General features: G+C 39.5%; 1 protein-coding gene across 1 annotated transcript in view; it reads right to left on the reverse strand.

The window, feature by feature from the left end:
* LOC117387497 (cGMP-dependent protein kinase 1) overlaps positions 1–15,818 on the reverse strand; it is a 100,342-nt gene that overhangs the window by 20,139 nt on the left and 64,385 nt on the right. Inside the window, exons 4-7 of the mRNA XM_033985011.2 lie at positions 10,989–11,094; positions 9,434–9,497; positions 8,524–8,601; positions 7,163–7,257 (exon numbers count right to left, since the gene is read on the reverse strand). Of these exons, the coding sequence (XP_033840902.2) occupies positions 7,163–7,257; positions 8,524–8,601; positions 9,434–9,497; positions 10,989–11,094 (343 nt within the window). The remainder of the gene's footprint in view (positions 1–7,162; positions 7,258–8,523; positions 8,602–9,433; positions 9,498–10,988; positions 11,095–15,818) is intronic.

A 15,818-nucleotide genomic window follows, 5' to 3' on the forward strand; every position in this document is an offset into this window, starting at 1 on the left:
TGTGTGGAGTTTAAAAGCACAGTGGAGCACTTCCTGTATTACCACATGATGACATCACAAGGTGGAACAGAGTGTTTTCTGTTTGAGAGAAAAACTAAGTCTAAATATGCAGGGTTTGTGTGTTAAACGTGTAAATGAAACAAAACACAACTCCAGGTCTGTTTGTGATGAAGGAACAACATTAGAACATGGGTCAGAGGTGAATTTGAGCCGTTAAACCAACAACAGTGAGTTTTAACTGGAGCAGACGATGGCGATCTTTGAATCTTAAATCTGTGAATGGAAAAAAAACCCGCATTCATTCCCGTGCAATGACTCACACATGAAACAAAGACCGCTCCAAAGACATGACCTGTCAAAAGTTTGGACACGCTTTGGACACACAGACAACACTTTTAGTAAATATAATAAACAAGTTTTTCAAAATGGCCACACATTGCTTTGATCACTGATTTCCACACTGCTGGCGTTCCACGAATGAACTCGGACAAGGCACAGATATGAAGGGAAAACCATTTCAGAAGACGCCATCGTGAAGGTCGTTGCGAGAAGGCCAACGCTTTGCAGAGATATCGACAAACAAAGGGTGGAGGAATCTTTGAGGAATCTAAAATATAAAGCATATTTTTTTCCTTTGCTACATAATTCCATACAGCTTGCTTCATATATCTGATTTTTCTGACCTATGTTATAATGTTGTTTCCTCATCACGATTTCAGCTCTGAAATTGCCAGTCTCTACTGCACAAAAGGTAAAGGGGTACATACTAACTTGAAAACTACCACTTGATGACATCACAAAGTGGAACAGAGCATTTTGAGCTTTGGAGATGTTACAGACTAATAATAAAGTGTTACTCAAACATGTGTGAATGAAACAAAACACAACTCCAGGTAGGTTTTTGAGGAGGTTACAACATTATAACACAGCTTCAACCTCACAAGAGTCAATTTTGTGTAATATAAGCCCTTTAAGTTACAATTCTGAACTTGAAAACAAATCATTCTATAACAAAACACGTCTGTCCGTTGTAAAAGTCTGTACCTGTGATTCTCTGAGGCTCCATAGAAAATCAATGGGTGTGAATCCTCGCCTGGCTTTATATGGGGCCAGACGAGTACTTTTTTTTATATATATGGGGGATGTAACAGACAGCAGCTGGTCTCTGGGGACGCGTTCTTACTCTGGGCACCTTCACATGTCACTCCTCCCAACACAAAGAGCCAGAGGAGGAGAAGAGGGACGAGTTAAACCACTCCAAATCCATCACTGTGATAGAGGAGCTGTGACTTGTGACAATTAAACACACATCTACGAATAGGGTTGGCAAAAGAAAATCAGACACTTATCGATAATAAAACTTAGAATACTCATTTGAACAAGTATTGAGTGTTTTTTGTTAACATCGTGGTATCGGAATCAGTATCAAATATCAAGTCTATTCCTTAGTATCGAAATCGCGTTCCCAATAACTGTCTAACTCTTCATAGTCTGTGTAAATAGTGTGTGTTTGTTTTATTTTTTGAAGCACCAAACTACCAGAGGATCTGCAGATGGACATTAGCACAAATCCATAATCTGTCATATTTACATTGTGTCTAAATGTTCAATAAACTCATATTACACTATTGTCTCATCTATTTTATAATGTCGTTTCCTCATCACAGTTTTTCTCTCAAACAGAAAACACTCTGTTCCACCTCGTGATGTCATCATGTGGTAATACAGGAAGTGCTCTGTTGCGTTTTGAAACTCCACACACCTTCACTAGAATCATTTGGATGATTTCAGACCTGCCAATCTCTACTGAACTAAAGGTGAAAGGAGCTGTTAACTCGAAAACTACCACTTCATGACATCACAAGGTGGAACAGAGCGTTTTATGGTTTGTAGATGTAGAGGGATAATGCGGGATTAGTCAAAAATGTGTGAATGAAACAAAACACAACCCCAGGTACGTTTTTGATGAGGTAACAGCATTACAAAAGCTGATAAAATTGTATAGTAATTTCATTTTTTTTCCATCCATTCAAATGGCTCCCCTCTGCTCCTGTAAGGATTTCTTATTAATTCAAGAGATAATGTTTAAGTTTCAGTGAAGTTTTGGGTCCAGATGGCAGCTGTGGGGGGCCTGATTTGGACCCCTGGCCGCCTTTTGTTTATCACTGAACTATTACATCATTGTGTGCGATCCCACTTGGACACACAATACAGCATCATGGGACTACACTCAGAACTAAACCAGGACTAGACCAGGATCAAACCAAGTCTAAGAAGAATAAACAAATAGGACTCAGACTTTTGTTATAATGCGGTTTCCTCATCACAAACAGACCTGGAGTTGCGTTTTGTTTCACTCACACATGTTTAACACACAAACCCTGCTTATCTAGGCTGAGTTCTTCCCTCAAACTGAAAACACTCTATTCCACCTTGTGATGTCATCATGTGGTAATACAGGAAGTGCTCCACTGTGTTTTTAAACTCCATTCATCTTTACTAGAATCATTTGGGTAATTTCAGCCCTGGAATTGCCCATTTCTGTTAAGTAAAAGGTCAAAGGTAGCCCTTCACTTGAAAACTACCGCTTCATGACAAAACAAGGTGGAAGAGAGCATTTTGAGCTTTATAATATCTGTACCAATTGACGCGTTAGAATATCTGTACTAAACTGGTCACTTTATAATACCTGTCACCTTAATAAGCCATGTTTGCACTGTTGTTCTGATGTTTTTGTATATATCTACCTCTAGGACTATTTTATTTTTAAGCATAACTTCACTAATCCCATAGGAAATTCAAGTTGAATGGTGAAAACTCCTCAAAATATCACCTATAACAAGCAGCTAAAGACCATAAAGACTTGTTCACTGTCCCTCATCTCTTTCAGACACTCTTTGGTTCTCTCTGTAGACCTTTCACACACCACTTATAGACAGTATAGCTTTTAGCAGTGTGTCTCCTGGTCTAAGCATGCTCTGTTAGGGTTTTAAATCGACCCTGTGTCTCTGGGGTGAGTTTACGGGACATTTTCGCCTTGATGTGTGATCACGTATGAAGCAACGACACAAAACACTTCAGCAGCTGGAGTTCACACAGGCTTCAGTGAAGACATGGTTCCCACCTCTTTGATAAATGAAGCACGGATACTTCACTTACGGGCTGTGATCGTGGTTAGTCCTGAGTATAAAGGAGCCCCATAGTTTAAAACTGAGCTGGAGGACAGGTCAGAGCGTTATTAATGTTCATATTTTGCTTTACGGACACAATAGCGAAATAAAAACACCAGGATCATGAAGAGCGGGTTAATATGAACATTTTAAGACCAAAATGACAAGTCTGACAGCAGCAGTTACAGAGAGAGCGGTGACAGTTTTTCAATAGAAAGTGAATTGGAGCCAGAAGTGCACCCACGATCACTTCCTATTCGAAACGTAGCAGCTAGCAGGTTAGCTATGTCCATTTATATATACAGTTGACCTGGTTTATTGTTGATATCTCTGTGTTTACTGGGCCTATCCACATGAAACAAAACCGGCACAAAATTCAAAGTCTGTTCTGTCATTATAAATAAACAAAAGTGAATCATTTTTATTCACAATAGCCTCAGAAAGTGGTGCCATTATTCAACGCTGAAGACATGATTGTTGTCAGTTGAAAAGACTTTAAAGACATGAGATTCATACTGAAAGATTGTGGTGCCAATCCCACACAAATACCGATGAGGTTCAATGTTTGTGGATTTCTGTTTTGCTTATTTCCTTCCAACACAGTAAATCTCCCATAGAGTTGTACTGATACTTTGCAGCTGACGGTGGTGTGATGCTAACTGTAAGCACTGTTGTGTCTGAGGCTTGTTAGACTTTAATCAGAGCTTTATTTTAACACAATCTGACCAAAACAAGCTGGTTTAGTTGGAACTACAACTGGTAAGATGATTTGTGCTCTTAAAAAGTCTCTCACACAAAATTACAGTAACAAGCTAGCTCGCATTAGCCAAAGTTTTCCCGTTAGTCACTCTCACTGTTTTTGTTGAAAATCAAAATCCTAAACAGGACCATAAACGCTCGGATTAATCAGACTCCTAAAAATTAGTTGATTAATCCATTTTGTGTTTTTCTTAACTTTTTACTTTAACTTAACTTTTTTGACAGTGTTTGCTAATGTTTGCATTGTGTCACCATGGCAACAGCTGAATATTCCACCACAGATACACATGCAGAACACCTCCAGCATGATAGGCCCTTGTCCACCATCCGAGATTATCATTAAATTCTAAAGCAAGACATTTTTGAATTTCATTGTGTTAAACTCATTCTTCTGTCTAAATAAATCTAAACTGAACTAACAAAACAAAACTACATAGATTCAATCAGATCGTCAAGTTGCAAGAGAGAAATTTTAATTCCTATGCAAATAAGGAACATTTTTGCCAAAAGACCAAAGGTGCACAATGAAACTTTTTGGATTCTTATTGGATTGCCTGGAATGTTCCACAGTACAGAATTCAACTCATTTTATCTTTAATTTATTCAGTTCCAAGCATAGACTGTGTAAAGAAGTGGACTAAGTGAGTGTGACGTCACCTATAGCGTTCGGCTCAGTCAAATGAGGCTCATCGAGGCTAAAAGTTATAGGGGCGAATTTGGAGCCGAGTTATTAGTAATGTTAGGAATTACGACCCCGAGTATCATAGCAACCAAAAGAGCCAATTTGGAGTGACTGCACTGCTGGTTTGGTAAGGGGTGGGAACTTAGCAACACTGTCAATCAAACCTGTTGCTAACGTCAGTGGGAGTGACCTCGGGGAAAGAAGGCAGCTGATCTGTCTCTTATTAATGTTCATGTAGAGCGGGTCAATATGAACATTTTAAGACCAAAATGACGAGCCGAGTTGAGTCGGAGGAGCCAGAAGTGCGCCCATGATAAGTTCCTATTTGGAACGTGGCGGCTAGCAGATTAGTTATGTCAATTTATGTATACAGTCTATGGTTTCAAGCCTTTTTTCAGTTTTGTCATCCGCCTGTCTCCATGGATATAAATAAGTTGGTAAGCCCAGCACAGTGGACCCTTGTTTATCGTGGGGGAGAACGTAACGTTCCAAAAATAACCCGCAATAGGCGAAATCCGCGAAATAGTCAGCTTTATCTTTTACAATTATTATAAAAGTTTATAATAATACTTTATACACTTTTCTCAGACAGGCATTAACATTTTCTCACATAATGTCTTGTTTAATTAATTAATAGTGATTTGTGTATTCCATAGTTCCTCTGTAGAAGTAGAATTGCACTGGAAAAATACACGAAACTGCAAGACCACAAAGGGTGAACCGCGGTATAGCGAGGGACCACTGTAATGCCATATTGTGGAACATTCGCAAAAGCAAAGCAAAAACACTAGCATCTCTATGTATTGTGTCTTTAAAATCTGAAAACGCCTCTAAATTTGAGCCACACTGCACACTTCAATACAGTGAGTCACTCCAGCCGATCGCTACGGTGACATTTAAACCTATTTCATCTGTAGAAAAAAAATCAAAAATGACATTTATTTAAAAAAAACAAACAAACGTAAGTGTTCATAAGCTACAGTTCAAGGATCAGTGCACCCTCAGCCTTCATCACAACTCAATAATGTCTGAAAGAGAGAGGCGGGCTGTGTACCTACATCCTGGTGATAAGGGGTCAAAGGTCACACTGCAGATAATCTTAATAAAACTGATTTTCCCTGAACGCACCACAGGCTGACAGGAAATGAGGTCACGAGGGACAGATGGAGGCTTATTACAAGTTTGATATGTGGTCTGCTTTGCTTTGGATTATTTTGGATGTTTTGTGTTTTAGCATGGTGAGTTGGTGTTGTTATATTTGAACTTATCGACCCTTAAACAGATCAGAGTTTTGGTTTGGTAATACTACAGGAAGGAAGACAGTGCCAAAACATGTTCGACTCATAGACTGTGTATATAAATGGACAAAGCTAACCTGCTAATAGGAGGTGATCATGGGCGCACGCCCGGCTCCATCGGCTCCAATTCACTTTACCTTGAAAAACTGTCATCCCTCTCTCTGTAACGGCAGTGAGCCTTGTCATTTTGGTCATAAAATGTTAAAATGTTTGTGTTAATCACTTCATACTGTGTAGGGAATGAGGGGTTAGGGCACCGTAGTTGGGGCTGAGGGGGACATTCGGACACAGCCCATTGTCCGAAAGGGGAGGTGTGATCCAAGTACAGGTTTTTGTTGGGCCACAGCTCCAAAACATCAAATCAAAAGTGTTGTTGGATGTTTACAATTGCCGCTTCCCATCAACTTTACCACAGCCAATCAGAGCAACCTGTCAATATATGTTTAATTTTTATAGGCTCTGTGCACTGAACACATTAGCTAGCTCAAAGTGTCCCAAAGCTAACAATCACTTTTATTAAAATTGAAAAATGTAAAATAGGCAACCTCTTAAAATTCAAATTCATTAAAATAAAGACTAGCCAATTATCTTTATATGTGGAATTTAATATTTATTATGCCTCAAAATTAGCATTAGCGTTAGCAGTGAGACACAAACATCCCTCTTTCTAACCACAGAACAGTTCCCCAGTGAAGTATTCATTTTGTTTGTGTAGTTATCTAAATATTCACTGCCTTATCTTTAAATGTTGACTCATTTTAGCGTGACTCAGCAAAAACCTCATAGAGATACAACTGAACAGGAAGTAGCGACGCTAACAGTGAGGTTGCCGAGCGCGATTGTGCCTGTTCCAGAGCCTATTCCAACTAATTCTGAAGGGATTTGATCAATGCCCTTACAGATTATTGGCCTGTATCTTCACAAAACAGACACAGTAGCGCCTGGCAACCTCACTGTTAGCATCACTACTTCCTGTCCAATTGTCGAGTCACTCATAATGAATAAATATTTAAAGATGAGGCAGTGGAAAGGGAGCAGCGTGTGGATGTCACTGACAACATGTTTAACACTACACAAATAAAAAAGACTTCACCAGAGGACACTTTTGTGTTTAGAAAGAGACATGTTTGTGTCCCAATGCTATTGCAGTTGGGCAGTTTTATTTTAAGTAATTTGAATTTTAATAGGTTGTTTATTTCATGTTTTTCACTTTTAATAAAAGTAACTGTTATCTTTTGATAACATAGTCTCACCCCTGCAGCGCTCGCTCCCCAAACCAGTCTCCACGGCTGAGCTCTCGCAGCAGCACTGGCTCCTGACTGGACGGGTCGGTCTGTGTCACATTCACCTGAAAAGAAAGAGCAAAGATCCAAAAGTGAAAAACAAATAGCATTTATTCAAGTTTAAAGTATTTCAGCAACAACCAACAAAAAACAAAACAAACAGTTGTATACATGATATTTAAGGGCTGTTGCGTATAATCATTGTAGTATTTGACAACAGAGCAATTATCAGTATAAGCATTAATATAATTTTGACCCTATATGTGTGTATGTGTGAATTTTTTTTTTTTTTTATGACAAACCCAAAGAAGTCGGGCATCCCACTCAACACACCACCCACACATCACATCAATACCTACTCACACTTAATACAAATCCAAATTAACTACTAACATAATACTAATACTAAAATTACTAATACTACTAATACTACTAATACTACTACTACCACTACTACACCTACTACCACTACTACTATGACTCTTTCCTCTGGATGTAAATTTTGCAAACTGTTTTTATATACTGTATATATATTATTTATATACATTATGTTCTTGCCATTTGATTTCATATCAATTATTTTAATATCCATTTAGTCCAAATTTGCCCCAGTAGTTGCAGCTTTACTAGTTTGGCTGCTTCTCCTCCACCTCCTTAAATGGTCATTAAAAAAACAACTGAACTTTAAACTCAGTGATGGATGAAGTACTCAATTTTGTTACTCAAAGAAAAGTACAGATACAGAGTAAAAAGTAAAAAGTAATCAAATATCATATGAAAAAATCTACTTAAGTAAAAGTATTTAAGTACCTGCTTAAAAATTTACATTTAGAGTAAAAAGTTAAAGTATTTCCTTCTAGTGGTTAAAGTGTTAAATATAGTGATACTGATTTAAAAAATGATACAGATTTTGCTCAAGAGTCGCAATACGAATCAATTTCTTACATTTTTGCTCCTTAAGTATTAGAAACGTGACATAAATGACACAAAAATATAATAAACTACTGGTAGCAGATAGGCCTAATAGTATTACTCATGTGTACCTAGCGGTTCATTTGTCAAGGTTAAACTGAGGGAACAAACATGAGGCTTTGGGCTTGTTTTGAGCAAGGACAAAAGGTAAAGATAAGGGCGACAGTAGCTCTGTTGGTAGAGCGTTTGTCCATTGATCTGAAGGTAGGTTGTTTGAATCCCACTCCCACAAACGTTGTTGTGTCCTTGGCAAAGAAACTTAACCCACCTCGCCCCCAGTGTTCATTTCTCAAGCGTCTTCCACATATAAATAGAGTATCTATATTGAAGCAGGCCTGAAGCAGCTGTGTGATAGTTACCATTCCTTTACTGATTATGAAGAAGGTGTCTCCTCGGGCCCCCTGTCGAATTATGAACTCCCCGTCATCGTAATGAGTCTAAAACAGAGAAAAACACAATTTATTCTCTATAACTGAATCAATATACATCCATTGATTTCATTTCTGAAAAACATTTTAAAAGGTTGCTTTGTCAATATTTGTTTTTCCCAGTTGCGAACATAAAGTCTGTGCATTTTTTATATTGGTAAGCAATTAATTCATTTATATTTGTATTCATCTGGTATTTCAATTTGTCAGCGACCATGTACAAATGCATTAATAATTCAAAACAAAAGATGATTTGTACCAGATTTAGCAGCTGCTACTTTCCATCTGTAGTCCCTGGGCAGATCAGTGTCATAGACTGTATATACAAATGGACATAGCTAACCTGCTAGCCTCCATGTTCCAAACAGGAAGTGACCATGTGCACTCTTCCGGCGCCATTGACTCTGGTTCCAGTTCGCATTCTATTGAAAAGCTGTCGCCCCGCTCTCGTCATTTTGATCTCAAAATGTTCGTACTCCTATAACTGCTTTAGCCTCGATGAGCTTCATTTGAGTGGAGCCGAACGCTATGGGTGACGTCACACTCACTTAGTCCACTTCTTTATACAGTTTATGGCCAATACATATTAAAAATCCTAATTTCATTACCAATCAGTACCACATGACATCACAAGGTGGAACAGAGTGTTTTCTGTTTGAGGGAAGAGCCTAAATATGCAGGGTTTGTGTGTTAAACATGTGAATGAAACAAAACACAACTCCAGGTCTGTTTGAGGTAAGGAAACAACATTATAACATAGATCAGAAAACAGTGTAATATGGGACCTTAAATATGGCTTCTGATTTGAAATACTTTCGACAACCTTAAATGTCCGTCTCACCTCCTCCATGACGTCGGCCAGTTTGCTGAGCGTTTCCTCGGTAAGGCTCTGGAAAGTGGGAACGCTGCAGGCAAAAATAAAAGTATTAAAAATTCATAGATTGTGCAAAATGGATAATTATGACATACGGAGTTGATATTTGAGGGCTTTAGCTGGTATTCCACATCTGTCTACAAACTGTGACATATGACGTGGTTTGCTTCATCTTGGTGGAATATTTTCAAAGTGATTTGTCTTTTATATTATTATTATTTTGCAGTTTAATGTTAGGGGAAGTAGTTACAAAGACCTCCTTTTAACTGCAGTGTTTTGGTCTGATGCCCTTTCATTTTAATAATGAGCATCTTTAAAAACAGGCTTTTATTGTGGCGGGTAACAATGTGGATGTTCATGTACTCGATATAGGAAACGGGACTAAGCCTAGACTAGACCAGGACCAAAACAGGACTATGAACACCCAATATGCCTGATGCAGATTCAGATTAATGACATGTAACTTTAAACGGGGGCTTTTATTGTGGCGGGTACCTCTTGAGCAGGTCCATGTCCGCGTTATGGGAAACAGGAATAAATCTGGAGCTAAACCTAAACTAGACCAGGACTAAACCAGGACTAAACCTGAAACTAAAATTAGACTACACCAGGACTAGAACAGGACCAACACAAGCCAATATCGGGACTAAACTAGGCCCAAACCAGGACAAGTGTGAATGCTTCTGTGTTATAAAGACTGGAAGCTAAAGTATAGGTTTGTATAGATCATGATTATCTGCATCTTTCCGTACCACAGTCTCGTCTGATCTCAGAAGCTAAGCAGGGTTTGTCCTGGTTAGTACTTGGATGGGAAACCACTGGGAATACCCAACAAGCCTGATGCCCTTTCAGATCAATGGTATGTATCTTTAAATGGGGGCTTTTATTATGCCAGGTGCCTCTTGAGCAAGTCCCTGTACCTGTTATGGGAAACAGGAAACTGGAGCTAAAACTAGACTAGACCAGGACTAAACCAGGACTAGAACAGGTCCAACCCAAGCTTAGCCTGGTTGGTCCTGCTTAGTACTTGAATGGGAGACCACTGAAAACACGCTCCATCCTCTATCTAATGCCCTTTCAAATTAATGACGTGCATCTTTAAACAGGGACTTTTATTGTGGCGGGTACCTCTTGAGCAAGTCCATGTACTCATTGTGAAAAACAGGACTAAACCTGGAACTAAACCTAGACTAGACCAGGACTAAACCAGGACTAGAACAGTACCAACGCAAGATTAGCCCAGTTGGTTCTGCTAAGTGCTTGAATGGCGTGTAACTTTAAAACAAGCTTTTATTGTGGCGGGTACCATTTGAAGAAGTCATGTACTCATTAAGTCAACCTGGACTAAACCTGGAACTAAACCTAGACTCGACCAGGACTAAACCAGGACTATAACAGGACCAGCCCAAGCTTAGCCTGGTTGGTCCTCCTTAACACTTGAAGGGGAACACACTTCACCCTCTTTCTGATGCTCTTTCATATTAGTAGCCTGTATAAAAGGGGCTCTTATTGTGGCGGGTACCTCTTGAGGAAGTCCATGTACTCGTTATGTTTGATGAGGCCAGTTCTCATCATTATGGTTTGGAAGCACTGACGGTCAATGGCCCATAGCTTCACATGTGTCAGAGCTGCAAAAGACACATCAATATCTCATGAGGCACCACAGGACTTTACACAGAAAACATTAGCACTCTCCGCGCTTCAAGTTTATAATGATGCTAATTAGATAACAGCGGCTTGTACATATTTAATGCTAGGTTTCACAGGGAGTAAGTCCATTTTGTGCAGAGCGGAAAGAAGGAAAAAAACAACTCAATATAATGCTATCTTATATCTTTCTAATGCAGTAATAACTTAAAGGAGCACTGCGTAACATTTTTTTCCCCGGTGGTGGATCCGCTACCTGCTCGTGGTGATGTATTCGCTTTGCCTGGAACGTTCTGCAGTATGGCATTAAACATATCTATCTGGCATTTCTCTAAAAACCTTGACAAACATCCATTCTTACCGTTGCCTCTCTACAGATTTAGCTTGGTGGTGTTATTCTCTTGTTTCCGTGGCGATATATAAATACATACACGTTCAATGTCATACTGTGGGACATTCCAAAGCAATACATCGCCATGGAGACAAGTAAGTGACGGACGCTCCGCTAGGAAAGATACATGGTGTATATTTTAAAAAGGCTTGAAAGCAGATTGGTATTTTGAGTAGTTTTTTTGAATTTTTGAAGACCACACAATTATGAAACATTTAGATATAGAAAGAGGGAAAGAAAGAGGGAGAGGGAGGGAGAGAGAAGGAGGGAGGGAGACAGCAGGAGTGAAATAGAGAGGGAGAGAAGGAGGGAAGGGGAGCGAGAGAGACAGAGAGAGAGGGAGAGAAAGAGAGAGGGAGACAAAGAGGGGCAAAAGGAAAGAGAGAGAGAGGGAGGGAGAAAGAGGGAGGAAGGGAGAGAGTGAGAGAAGGAGGTAGGGAGAGAGATGGGAGATAAAGAGGGAGGAGGACAAAGAGGGAGAGAGGAGGGAGGGAGGAGAGAGAGGGAGACAGAGGAAGAGAGGGAGAGAAAGATGGAGGGAGACAAAGAGGGAGAGCGAGAAAGGGGGATAGAGACAAAGGGGGAGAGAGGAAGGGAGAGAAAGAAGAAGGGAGAGGAAAAAGGGAAGAAAAGAGAGAGGGAGATAAAGAAGAAAGTGTGAGAGAGAAGAGAGGTAGGGAGCGAGGGAGAGAAAGAGGGAGGAAAAGAGAGAGATGAGAGAGGGAGAGAGGGAAGTAAATATCTGATGTCATTATTTTCTGTCTAATTCTTTTATTTTAATGAAAAGTCAAGTCATGCAAAATTGGCCAATAACAAACACTACAAGAAGAATTTACATTTTTTCCTGATGTATAACAGCATTTTTTTCTGAAGTTTGGTTGAAAAACTTGCCAACACCATGAGCTCTCATGACTTCTCCAGCTCTGACTCTCAACTAGAAAAGTTACATGGTGTAATTTTAAAAAGGCTTGAAATCAGATTGTTAGTTTGAGTAGTTTATTGAATTTTTGAAGACCACACGGGAGTGCTGGAGGGCCGAGCGGGAATGATGCAAGTCAAAGCTCCAGGTTCATTATGAGATTTACAGAGAAAAGATGCACATGTACAACCACAGTTTATGTAGAACAAGGCAAAGGTATTTTTCTGACATTATTGGAAGTTGTAGTAACAACTCTCGTATCCTGTTTGCAACGGTAAACAGATTAATAACAAACCCCCCAGCTCCACTGCCGTTAGAACTAATTTCCACATCTAAGTGCAATGAGTTTGCAGTGTTCTTTAATGACAAGGTTCAGGGCATTGAAAATGCCATAAATTCCACAACGCAAATAACAACCCAGCACCCACCTAGACACTTAGAGCTGACTCACTTTACACCTGTAACTGATAAAACTGTCCAAGAGATTGTCACCAGTCTGAGTTCATCTACATGCTGCCTCGATGTGTTACCCACTAAATTTCTAAAGTCTGTGCTCAACAGTTTGCTATCACCACTCACACACATAGTTATTATGGCACTTCAATCTGGAACATTCCCAAGTGCTTTGAAAACTGCGGTTATCAAGCCTCTCCTAAAGAAGAGCAGTATTGATGCCACAATATTGAACAATTACCGACCAATCTCAAATCTGCCATTTTTAGGCAAAGTCCTCGAAAAAGTTGTTTACCAACAACTTATTAACTTCCTCGAAATGAACAACTCCTTTGATATCTTCCAATCAGGTTTTAGACCCCACCACAGCACTGAGACTGCTCTTATCAAGGTGACAAATGACATCCGCCTGAACACCGATGCAGGCAAAGTCTCAGTCTTGATCCTGTTAGATCTGAGTGCTGCTTTTGACACTGTGGATCATGGGATCCTCTTACAGAGACTGGAGGACTGGGAGGGCATCTCTGGTACGGCACTAAACTGGTTCAAGTCCTATTTAGAAAACAGGGAGTACTTTGTTGAAATTGGAAAATGTATATCAGATAAAATGTCCCTGACCTGTGGGGTGCCCCAGGGGTCAATCCTGGGACCCCTGCTGTTCAATCTCTACATGCTGTCGTTAGGCCAGTTAATACGCAGCAATAATGTGTCTTACCACAACTATGCAGATGACACTCAGATCTATGTCTCACTGGCAGCAGGTGAATATGGACCAGTGGATTGACTCTGCCACTGCATCCAACAGATCAGTGTGTGGAGGCAAAACAACTTTCTTCTGCTAAACTCAGACAAGACTGAAGTCATCATCTTTGGCCCACAGAAACATAGAGAAAGTGTCAGCAGTCACCTCCAGTCTCTCTCTAAAACCTTCAAATCAGGCTAGAAATCTAGGGGTAATAATGGACTCAGACTTGAACTTTAACAGCCACATCAAATCAATAACATCTGCAGCTTTTTACCACCTAAAAAACATTGCAAAAATCAAAGGTATACTGTCAAAACCAGACTTGGAGAGACTTATCCATGCATTTGTCTCCAGTAGGTTAGACGACTGTAACGGCCTGTTCACTGGCCTCTCCAAACGAGCCTTAACACAGCTGCAGTACATCCAGAACACTGCTGCTCGGGTCCTGACTAGAACCAGGAAGTATGAGCACATAAGTCCTGTGCTCAGGTCTCTGCACTGGCTTCCTGTAGCTCAAAGAATAGACTTTAAAGCAGCTCTGCTTGTGTATAAGTCTCTCCATGGCCTAGGTCCAAAGTACATCTCCGACATGTTAGTGCCACATGAACCATCTCACAATTTGAGGACTTCAGGGACCGGCCTCCTGCTGGTGCCCAGAGTCAGGACTGTTTAAGTTTTATGCAGCTAAAACTTGGAACAGTCTTCCTGAAGATGTGAGACAGGCCTTTACTTTGACAATATTTAAATCCAGGCTCAAAACGGTTCTGTTTAGCTGTGCATACGATTGAAAGGTTTTTATTCTGCACTCTTCTCCTTTAATGGTAATTTTATGATGACAAAAGAAACATGGACTGATGGACTTTTATTAGACATAGTAAAGTGACAGGAAAGTATTTGAGAAGTGACAGGAAAGTTTTTTGTAAAGTAATGGGAAAGTTCTTAAACTGAGCAAGACAGTGTTTAAAGAGTGCGAGAGAGAGTTTTTAAAGGGTGCAAACGAGTGGGTGAGAGAGTTGCAGATTGGGTGATTATTTATGTTTTGATTTGTGTGATTTTAATGTCTTTCTTAATCTGTAAAGCAGTTTGAATTACCTTGTGTACGAATTGTGCTATACAAATAAACTTGCCTTGCCTTGCCTTATAAAACATTTAGATATGGCGTAATAAAAAAATATATTATAATTTTAGAAAGAGCTAAAACTGGACAGGAAGTAGTGATGCTAACAGTGCGGTTGCCGGGCGTTACTATGCAAAGACCCAATATCTTTACATAACAACAAATGAAAACAAAAAGTTTAACTGATGCAATATAAGTACGGGCTATGACTTTTTGTGTATCTTATCATTATTAAAGTCGTAAAAAAAAAAAATAACAATAATTTCTAGACCAAAAATGATCCACTGCAGCACCCTTACAATCATGAACCAGGAAATGATGAGGTCTGTTGGGGCTATAACTGTTAACATTACGTGGGAGAGGACCATCTGAAGACAGTATCCCGACGAGTACAGTTAGCGTCGCCATGGCAACAGCGGATGGATACCTGATGTCTGTCTCTCTTTCTCTCTCTCTCTCTCTCTCATTTCCAATCTGTATCCCTTCTTTTTTTAAATCATATTACGTTTTGAGATTTAAGCGGAGACCACCGTTGCACATTAGCATCGGGTTAGTAATAAAATAAAACCACAAAGGTAAAACTGTTGCCTGGAAACAGGTTTAATAATTCGATGGTTAAAGACTTGTGCTGGAGTTTAAACTGGCGCCCAGAGAGGGGAGATAAAAGTTATAGCGCAGAGGTAATGGAGACGAGTTCGGAAAGTACGAAAATTAGCAACATCAGCCTGAAAGTTGTAAGGAGAAAACATGAGAAAACGCCACATAAAACAGGTTAAACGAATTCAGAATGGGGTTTTAAAATACAATGAAATGTCATATTATTGTCGATTTATTTTCAGTTAATACGTTCTTTTATTAGTGTTAAAGCTGACTATTCTGCAAAATTGACTTTTCAAAGCTTTTAACCATCTTATAGCTTCTCATTGACCCTCTTGAAGTTGTATTTGAAGTGATTCACGTTTGAATAATCTTTAATCGTTTATTTTCAAGACGCCATTTTGCAGATTTATCCTTGTTTTCACGTCCACCTGTACACGCCCATCAATTTTATTTGTTTAATCGATGATAGTGTAGGATTCA

The sequence above is a fragment of the Periophthalmus magnuspinnatus genome, chromosome 19 (genome assembly GCF_009829125.3).
Source record: "Periophthalmus magnuspinnatus isolate fPerMag1 chromosome 19, fPerMag1.2.pri, whole genome shotgun sequence".
In the NCBI taxonomy this organism is placed as follows: Eukaryota; Metazoa; Chordata; class Actinopteri; order Gobiiformes; family Gobiidae; genus Periophthalmus; species Periophthalmus magnuspinnatus.